Source organism: Lipotes vexillifer, unplaced genomic scaffold (assembly GCF_000442215.2).
Source record: "Lipotes vexillifer unplaced genomic scaffold, Lipotes_vexillifer_v1.1 scaffold1359, whole genome shotgun sequence".
Taxonomy (NCBI): Eukaryota; Metazoa; Chordata; class Mammalia; order Artiodactyla; family Lipotidae; genus Lipotes; species Lipotes vexillifer.
The window spans coordinates 476,899-487,414 of NW_006771596.1; the positions used below are offsets into that span (position 1 = coordinate 476,899).

Genomic DNA, 10,516 nt, shown 5'->3' on the forward strand with positions numbered 1-10,516 from the left:
AGCGTCCCAGGTGGCGGGGGTGCGATGACAGAGATGCTGTTGAGAGAGAGAGCATGACAGGTGTGAGTGTCCGGCAGGGAGACCGACTTTCCCTGAGCCCGGGGAGCGGGTGTGTGACAAGTCTGGACAGCCGGGCACGAGCTCGCCCTGCCTGGGGCTTGTGGACCCCAGTGAGCAGCTGGGAGGTTATCGTAGGAGCAGAGGGAAGCTACTGAAGGGTTTGGGCAAGGTGGTCACCGATCAGATTTACAGAGGACGGAAGACCCTCCTGGCTGCAGTTCGGGCAGCGTTCTGCTGCAGCGGAGGAGAAAGTGGCTCAAGGTAGTGTTCTGTGGGGAGAGAGGGGTAGACAAAGTCTAGAAATGCCTACATCTAGAACTTAACGTCACTAGGACGTGGTGACGCGTTAGCTCGATGGCGAAGGCGCCAGGGAGAGAGGAGAGACGGAGATGCCCCTCGGCGTTGCGTCCTGCCGGCTGCAAGGAGCATCTACCGAGCTGCCCGCGGGGACGCGAGGAGAGTCTGATCTGGGAGAAAAGCAGGAGTCTGACGGGCGTGTTGAATCGGAGGCGCCTCTGAGACATCAAAGGGGAGAGGCTAGGTGAAGAGCTGGTTGAAGGGACCTGAGCCAGAGAGAGGGGCTGTGAGTCCAGAGGGGCAGGTGGTCGTCGGCCTTGGGTGCAGGTGGAGGTGCGGGGTGGGAGTGGGGCGAGGAGAGGGGGAGCCTCCAGATCGGGCTCTGGGGGCCCAGCAGTTAGCGGGCGGGTCGCAGGAGACGGGCCAACAGCAGCAGCTGGGGAGTTAGCAGGAGAACCAGGACGGTGTTCTGTTCTGGAAGCCAAGAGGAAAGGAGCTGGTGAACAGGGAGGGAGCAGCAATGAGAAGCGCCGCTGAGACGGCTCCGGAGGAAGGCCCTGAGGGCGCCCTTGGCTTTGACCGACCGGGGCGGCGGCGAGAAGACGGACGCTGGATGGAGCGGTTGCGTGCAAGTGGCAGGAAAGGACCGTGAACATCACTGCCACCCTCTAGAGAACCGCGCGGCGGAGGAGACCGAAACGCCTGTTAACAGAACAACGTGTCTTGTACGAGAGACGCAGGGGAGGCGAGAGGGGCCGGGCGAGGGGAGGGCAGAGAGGGCTTCGCAGAGGAGACGCCACCCTGTGCTGGAGGGAGCCGTGAGGATAAATTTGCCAGGCCGCCGGGGAGGGGCCTTCCCAAGCAGAGGCCTGAGGTGTGGGCCATGTGTCTTGTTGAGGGACTACAGCCCGACTGATTTGGAGCGCAGACTCCCCGCAGAATGGTGACAGGAGGGTCATCTAGAAAGGGAGGGAGGGGCCGGAGCACGGAACATTCTGGACACTCTAGTGAGGTACTTATACTTTATTGGTGCCATGTCCTCAGTTCACCTTTGGAAGGACTCTTAACAGCCAAAGACAGTAAGCGCCGACCCATTCTGAAGTGCAAGCATAAGCATAAGCCTCTTTCAAATCTCATATTTTATTTTAAAAATTGGGATGAATTTTACATTCTAGTCCATAATGTATCAGCTTGACTTTTTACGCAAAGATGTCCTAGTTATTTTCAGCTGAGCAAAAATGACTCCAGGAGTGCGAAGCTCATTGGTCCTCTGGGTGGCGCTTACCACCGCCGTGTACATCCAGCCCGCCCCCGTCCCCACTTGGCGAAGAACAGCCAGACGACCACAGGGAGAGTGTCACGATCAGACTTACAATATGGGAAGGTTGTCGTACGTGGAGGGTGGGTTGAAGGTGGGGAAACGAGAGACAGGAGGGTAATGAAATCCCAGATTTCATGCAGTGGGAATATTGAGATCTAGGAAATAGAATTCGCATGACTGGTGACTTCACTGGATGTGAAAGTGGTGGAAAATGAAGGGTACAGAGAACCTTAGGATGATTCCCCAGTGTCTGACTTGAGCACTGAGGCTAGGAATACAGAAGAGAGCAGTGGGTTTAGTGCCCGAGGTGTGTATTGCATTGAAGGCCTTGCCAGGCGAAAAGATCCAATTTTAATTGGCGCTGTGAGTCCGGAGAGGGCTTAGGGTAGGAGTGATCAGCTTATAAGTGGCGGCTAAATCTTTGATAGTAGATGAAATTGCTGAGAAATAGAACGCAGAGTGTCAGGAGAAGAGGGCCAGCCAGCAAGAGATCTTGGGCAACACCACTGTTTAAAAGCAGAGCAAAGAAAACAGTCGTGAAAAAAATGGAGAGGGAGGAATAGATCCAAGAGGGAATATAAGGACGACCTGTAGTTCCAGATTGTCCCGCCGTCAGTGCCTGCAGGGCCCCTGCTGGACTTGGTGGGCCTTCGATTATTAAAGACAAGACGTTGTGACCTTAGTGAGAGCAGGTCGAGTACAGGGGGCAAATCCCGATGCAGCTGGATTAAGACGACCTCGCTTTCAAGAAGTTGAGCTTTGAGGGAGTGAGTGTGTTGGCTAGAAGGAGATGCAGGGTCATGGGGGGAGGATTTTTTTTTAAGTGGTTTGGTTTGGTTTTTAAGATGGGAATAGATGCATAGTTACGTGCTGATGAAGAGCCGGTATAAGGGAAGAGATGCTACGAGGCCTGCTGCCTTACACACAGGACGTACGCTGTAAAAACAGCTGTCTAACGAATGACTGTCTGTTAAATTTCTCTCTCTCAGTTCCACAGGTGAAATTTGTATGTTTTATGGGCTGCCTGCTCTTTATGCTCTTCGTACGCAATCGCGGTTTATTAATTTGGGGGGTGTCATTTTGTAGCCCCAGAATATTCTGCTGACAAGTGACTCTCCGCTGGGGGACATTAAGATCGTTGACTTTGGTCTCTCACGAATACTGAAGAACGGTGAGGAGCTCCGGGAGATCATGGGCACTCCCGAGTATGTGGGTGAGTATTCCCGAGAGCTGCGCGTTTCGTGTTTGGGGTCAGGCGTCACCTTCACTGGGGAGCTCACATGTGGCGTGATGAGTGGTGGGGCCTACCGTCCAGTGTGGTGAAATTCTACCATCAGAGATCCCTTCCTTTGTATTAAGTTAAAAAATGGAAAACTTTATAAAGAGTAAGGTACCAAATTGGTGGTCCCTTTCCTGGAGGGTAAGAGAAGCTGAAGGGATTTGCTTCTAAAAGGAACAGGAGAGGATGTCAGGTTATCTGAGGCTGGAAGGATATTTAACAAGCAAGGACCTTTCAAGAACTGCAAGTTGGTAGAACAAACACTGTGAGAGTCATTGCAAGCCCTGTGATCACATAGATGTGGGAAACAGAGGGCATTCTGCTGGGTTGATGCAGGGCTGAGAGCTTCTGGCAGAAAGAAAAAGAGAGCAGCTGAAGTGATGAACCATGGCTTCTCGGTTTGGTAGAAAAAGTGGTAAACTATGACTTTTTGGATAGACTGGAAGGAAAATGGAGCATAAAAGAATTAGTGGTTGGATGAGGCTAAAGAAAAAGATTTCTGTACAAGGGCAAAGCAGTAAAATAATTTAAAGGTGTGACCAGGGATTACGGTTTTATCATTTAAAATGTCAGAGTAGAAAGGGCTCTTTGTGATTACAAGGCCTTGGATGTAGCTCTGGAAGGTCAGCTTCTTTAGACCAGGAGGTCGAGAAGCGCGGGTGCCAGGCCAGTAGGGTCCTGCACATCAGTGTGGAAGCTGCCTGGGGTGATGGCAGCCCTGGGAGGTGGAGGATGGCGTTTGTGTCCGTGGGTGAGAGCATCACTGTGACCAGGGGTAGAGAAGGCCTGGAGGGAAGGAGATCTGCCTGAGGGCAGAGGTGTGAAGTGGGCGGACAGGCAGTCTCCTTCTGGAAGGCCTGGGGGCGTGGCAAGAAGGTAAAAGGAGCAGAGTAGTCCTCGAAGGAGCCCAGGATGCTGGGAGTTTATGTAGGAAGGAGAAAAGGATTCCAGGGGGACACAGAAAGTCCCGGGGGACAGGTCAGGTTGAGGAAAACAAAGCTGTAGGGCAATGACAGTACAAAAAATAATTTCAAGTTTTAAAATACTTTCTTAAGTCCTACAGTTTGAAACAGCAGATCCTTTATTAATTAGGTAATAAAAGATATCGCAGGCAGAAAAACACCCTTCAAACATTGTGTGTTTTTTTGTGGACTAGAACACAATTTCCAGTACGCCGACTAGTACGCCTCGTGACCTCTGAGTTAGTGTTAGGAATGTGGCTTAACATGCCGCTGCTTCAGGGGAAGCACCCGTGATGACCGGGAGGCCTTGTAAACTGGAAGAAGTGTGGGAGGCTGCGGGGCTGAAGGGCTGTGGGCCGAGATGCCCATAGGAATTATTGCCCTGAATGAGTTTCTGGGGGGTTGTTTGTTTTGTTTTGTTTCCCTCCGATGCTTTCTGCTCTTTGGTAAATTCTAAATTTTCTACCAAGAGCTTTTTTCCCTCCAAAACACAAGGCTGTATTCTATATGATAAAAGCAGTACAACCCAAAAAACTACAAATAACTCAGAAGGATATAATACAGAAAAGCAGGTGGCACTCCTGTCTCTTCGCCTGGCCTGCCTTTTAAAGGGGGCTCCATGCCCCCAGCCCCGCCCCAGCCTTTCATACGCAGAAAGGGCTGCCTGGGTGTGTGCCCCTCCGCACTGGCCAGCTGTGGGACCTCGGTCCCCAGATCTCTCTATACCTCACGGTCCTCCGTCCACGAAACGAGGCTGTGGAAGTCCTGCCTCACTGGATCTGCTCCGTCACACTCTCACGTCAGCGCTCAGCACGTAATAAACACTCAGAAAAGGAAGCTAATATTATTTCCTTCCCCGCTCCTCCCAGCATCTACTGCTCTCTCGGCTCTGTTGTACTTTTTCCCCTCCAGTAATTTGGATACTCTGCATTTGATTTTAAGTTTCCTGGTAGTATCTTTTAAAACGTTCTTTTTCTGTTTTCTTTTTTTGGCCATGCCGCATCACTTGTGGGATCTTAGATCCCCGACCAGGGATGGAACCTGTGCCCCCCGCGTTGCAAGCCTGGAGTCCTAACCACTGGACTGCCAGGGCACTCCCTCTTTTATAACTTTTAAATAACATTCGTAGCCTCTGCTTCTGCTTGACAGCTTCAGATAGAAGTGGGGAAACCTGTATCCCCTACACCTCCCCCTCTCCTGTTCTGGGGCAGGCTTATCTCCCACTCCTAATGCACGCGCAACTTTCAGTGTTTTGGTTTTCCCTGGAACATTTTCATTCCCTTTTTTATTGTAATTACCTCCATTTTTTAGGCTTTGATCTATTTTTAAATGGATTCAGTACTTATTGCCTGTCTTTTCATAGCCTAGTCTTCCTATTTCTATACTTTTGAAAAAAATCGTCTTTTGGTTGACTGGATCGTACCAGTGAGTAGTCTTCAGGGAGGATTTTCCTGAATTTCCCCTATGTCCTTGCACACTTGGGGCTGTCTTTCTGTTACTTCTCTGGCTGGCAGCAGTCTAGTTAGATATTATCTAAGCAAACTTTTTCTCAACCCTGTAGGTTGTCTTTGTTGTCTGTGTGTGTGATGCATGTACTCCAAGGATGCCCAGGTTGTTTCTAACCTTGTTGACTGACTTTGTGTTAACGGATGGGCATTGCAGCCACAGCATAGAGAGTAGATCAGAGGGCGGGACCAAGTGGGGGTCAGGGGGCAAGTGCTGTAGACTGGGGGCGGGGGAGGTCACGATTTAAAAGCGGGAACCTGATGCTTGATTAGATAGAGGGTGTGGGAAGAGGAAAGTGTAAAAGTTGCCAGTTTATATGGCAGTAGTTATGTATTCAAATATTAAAAAAAAAAAAAAAATACTAGGATCCAGCATTGGAGGATAGAGGTGCAAAAAATAAGCAAGTTAATTATAAACATCTAGTTAGACTTTACAGTAATGCATATTGACTTATAACGTGAACTTATTTCATCTTAGCCCAAACCTTGACAGTGTCTTAGTTTGATATTTAAATTTTTTTTAAGAGCAAGTTTGGTAATTTTTTTGTCCACAAAACTAAATGTTTTCTTTTGTTTCTGATACTAGCTCCTGAAATTCTTAGTTATGATCCTATCAGCATGGCAACGGATATGTGGTGAGAATTATTTATGATGAATTGATCAAATTAGTTTTAAGAATAATGAATATGATACTAATTTTTCTTACATTTTCATTCTGATTTAGGAGCATTGGAGTGCTGGCATATGTCATGCTGACGGGAGTATCGCCTTTCTTAGGCGATAATAAACAAGAAACGTTCCTCAACATCTCACAGATGAACCTGAGTTATTCTGAGGAAGAATTTGATGTTGTGTCCGAGTCAGCTGTTGACTTCATCAAGACACTTTTAGTTAAGAAACCTGAGTAAGTATTCGTTAATATTGATCTCTATCAATTTTTGAGCAATCTGCTCTGAACAAAAGCAGATTAACAACTGAAACCCCCAAATGAAGACATGAAAGTGCAGACATAAAATTAGATGAAACCTTTGGCTTCTTACATCTGTTGAAAGAAAAAGTGACAAAAATGAAAATGTTCTTTAGAAAATGTGAACTGCACCTCAGTATAACAGATATTTGCCATCTGTTCTTGGTCTTTCAAAGGGGCTTTTCAGAGATAACTTAAAATACTATTTTTCTATGTTGTGGGGAACGGCATTTGCATGCAAATGCTAAAACTTTGTTTTATTCAGGAACCACAGTAAGATCTTTGTGGTTCATATGTCCCAAAGTATAATACCTTATGCTCTAAGTTACAGTTGAGGCTTTAAACGACTTTGTCCTAATTGTAAAATGTGTATCTTTATCCAGAGATCGCGCCACTGCTGAGGAATGTCTGAAACATCCATGGCTAATGCAGAGCAGTGTTCAGGAACCTTCTCTCAAGGTGAAAGGGGCATTAGAAGAGGCACAGGCCCTCCAGGAAGGCGATTCTGTGCCTGAAAGTAATTCAGATTCTCAGAAGCCGGAAACCGAGGAATCCGTTGTCACAGAGGAGTTGATTGTAGTTACTTCATATACTTTAGGACAATGCAGACAGTCTGAAAAAGAGAAAATGGAGGAAAAGGCCATTTCCAAACGCTTTAAATTTGAGGAACCTTTGCTGCAAGACATTCCGGGAGATTTTATCTACTGAGCAGTATTTCCCTTTGGAACTTTAAGATTTCTACATTGGAAACATTATTTATGGACTTCTGGCCAAATGGTACATGTGCTGAAAGTGGATGACCAGGTGTCACTGGTAGAAACTAAAATAACTTTGTCAAACTTGTGGAGTTAGAGAAATCAAGCCAGATTTATAAAGTTGCCAACCAGGAGGTTTAACGGGTAAAGTTACCTTTTTCAAAGTTCTTTTTAAGAAGGGAAATGCTTGAACCTTTTATTTCTGCATCCTGTTTCTCCAGAATGAGAATTTGTATGCAAAGAATATCTGTAGTCACTTTCCTTAAAAATCCAAGTAAAAGTGCCAAAATTAACATCTTTGTAAATCTGTTTTGCGTTATTCATATCTATATCTGCATATATGTATGTTGATATCTTTACTAAAATTGATACTTTTCCACTTTGGATTTTTTGAGGGGACTAAGATTTTAATTTAAATAGGTATTTTGCAAATTTTTGAGACCTAGAATAACATCCACTAGTTTAATAATGTCTTATTTTTATATTTTACTACTGCTTTATGTTGACTTGGTTTGACTTCTGTTGTCTGTTTTTTTCCTAATGCTTTGCAACCCCATCAGTGAAAAACCCTGGCTAATTTTATTTTTTTTTCTTCAACATCACTAGTAAGAGTGGTGGTGATTTTTCACCTCTGAAATTGTTCTGGTTTTCAAGGTCAAGGTTAAGTCACCCTGTAATGTTAACCCAGTGTCAGCGCCGCGTGTCCCTCATCACACCTTCCTTGTCTACCCTCTTTCACAGGCTGCACCCCTGCCGCCTCCTCACACGCTTGTCGCCTGACTTTGGTCTCTTGCGAGAGGCAGTGTGATCTGATCAACACAGCCTGGTGCTTTGGTCAGTGAGAGGACGCTATTAAGTTGTTTGTTAATAAAATCCCCAGGAATCGGGGAAGAAATATAAAGCACATTCATGCTGGCCATCGAACCTCTGCTTCTGTTGAATTTCATGTTAGCCCCCAAGCAATACTAGGAAAAGTGGTAAAATGCCAGAATATTTATAAACCTTTACTTTGTTCATAGACGATTTGACATTGGAGACTTTGTCATTAGGGAGGTACCCTAAGACTTGTAAGATTTATAAGAATATACTCAGTAGCATTTAATTTACTTAGGATTGAACACTTCAGCTGTATCTGGGCCCACAGTGAACAAATTCCTATTTAAAAAAGTGGAAATGTAAAAGCGTATGCTGTATAACTTAAAGCAACTAAATATTCTTCTTACACAGAACAGTCTGAGAGTCCTTATTTATCTTGTATTAGGTGCTTGTATCGGGTGAATACAACTTGTCTGTGACTTGTGTGCTGTGGGCACACAACATGTGCTCTGTACCGTGAACTACTCGGACCCATCCCTTCGCAGTCTGCTAGGGTGTCACGTGGTGCTTTCTTCCCAGCCTGGTTGCTCAGATGTCAGCCTCAGGACCATGGAACCCCTAACCATCTGTTTTCAAGTGTGTGTGTGTAGGGTACTGGGCTGGACTTTCCCTTGCGTGGTCTGCACGAGCTCCCGGCCCTGCCTTGCAAGTGTCGCAGGCCCTGTATTGTTCCAACACCATCAGGTGAAATTGATTAGGCAGTTCGAACCCTCGGTTTGCACTGTTTTCTCACTAAATTGGCATATTGATTTATACAGTTTCTTGGAAACGAGCGTTTCTAAACAAGCTCTATAAAGAGGAAGAGGAAATTCTGCTACAATGGCAGTTTTCAATGGAAACCCATGGCCACATTGCTAAAGCCTCAGGTAAGTCTTGAAACGAGGTAAAATACAATTTTAGGCAAATTTTTATAAATACCTCTGACAAAAATACGGAGGTGAGAAAAAATATCCACTATTTGAATGACACATTTTTATACTTGATGGATTTATTCAGTTTTAAAATCCTAATCAGGGCTTCCCTGGTGGCACAGTGGTTGAGAGTTTGCCTGCCAATGCAGGGGACACGGGTTCGTGCCCCAGTCCGGGAAGATCCCACATGCCGCGGAGCGGCTAGGCCTGTGAGCCACGGCCACTGGGCCTGTGCGTCCGGAGCCTGTGCTCCGCAATGGGAGAGGCCACAACAGTGAGAGGCCGGCGTACCAGGAAAAAAAAAAAAAAAAAAATCATAATCATGAGGACAACAGTTAGACTTTTTCCAAGCCATTTTTATACTGTATTCATAATACATTTAATATAATTGCTCTATTTGTAAAAGAAAAGAAAAAAGACGTGTTTTCTTTTAGCTGGCCACTTTGCCATTTGCAGTGTACAGCTGTCCTTAGCTGCTTTTGGTGCCTTGAATTTAGAATTGTACACTGCTTTTTTGGACGCACTTGCACTGGTAAAGGGATATACTGACATTTTTTGGTGTCTGTCATATAAATAGAGCATGAAGAGTCTTCACAGTATTGGACCAAATCTTTCTGTTAATTACTAACCAACTAGCTCTGTTAATTTTTCTTTTCACTTGTTTACAATGGACTAAACTATTCATATCCATGCAATTTAGAACTCCAGTTTTAATTATAATAAAATTCAACATTATATTTTAGCTTGATGAGAAGTTGTTTATGAAATATGCAGAATATAAGTGGTTTTAGTCAACTGGGAAATTGTGTTTTAATGTTTCATTTTGTTTTCACATGAAAAGTAGGAGAATATGGCTTTCTCTTGTAGTTACAGAGGCACATCAGATGCTAACTGTGGTGTATCTTAAACTTTTCCAACAGACCTCAGTTTGGAAGAAAGTGTAGGAGAGAAGAGGTCGCTTAGAGACTGCTGGACACGAGGTGAATGCTGTGCGGCTCCGTCCACGGAGGCCTGAGCAACATCGCTCCCTGCCACCGACATGGATCATCTCAAGGTACCAAGAAACAAATCCTAAATACATTTTAAGCTCACACTTGGAGAAATTTGAATTAGACGGAAAAAATTAAAAATAAGATAGTATTGTTCAAGATCATTTAGCACTTAGGACCTTCAATTTTTTACAGAATTAAAAACGTTAACCTCAAGAGCCTTAATTGCCAACTATTCTTTTATTGTCGGAGGGGATATAATTTACAAGTAACGAAGTGTACAGCTCTAAATCCGTACCAGCCTCTCTCAAGCTTGACAAATGCACGTATTCAGATAGAGGGAATTACATGGCACGTCCACCCTGCTGTGGCTTTCACTCAGCATGATTTTGAGACTCATATATATTGGTGCTTGTATCAGCAGTGTGTTCCTTGTTGCCATATGGTGCTGTTTGAACACACCAGCTTATGTAAAACCATATCTCTGTTCACAGACCCCAGGGCTGTTGCAGGTTTTGTGTCTTATGAATAAAGCTGCTATAGATATTCTTTTTTCTGTTGTTTGTTTTTGGTTTTTTTTTTTTTTTTTTTTGC

General features: G+C 45.2%; 1 protein-coding gene across 1 annotated transcript in view; it reads left to right on the forward strand.

Annotated features, from left to right (window-relative positions):
* Positions 1–7,438, forward strand: part of STK17A (serine/threonine kinase 17a) — a 27,821-nt gene extending 20,383 nt beyond the window's left edge. The window contains exons 3-6 of the mRNA XM_007446986.1: positions 2,765–2,891; positions 6,011–6,059; positions 6,149–6,328; positions 6,775–7,438. Of these exons, the coding sequence (XP_007447048.1) occupies positions 2,765–2,891; positions 6,011–6,059; positions 6,149–6,328; positions 6,775–7,099 (681 nt within the window). The 3' untranslated portion in view covers positions 7,100–7,438. The remainder of the gene's footprint in view (positions 1–2,764; positions 2,892–6,010; positions 6,060–6,148; positions 6,329–6,774) is intronic.
* The last annotated feature ends 3,078 nt before the right edge of the window (positions 7,439–10,516 follow it).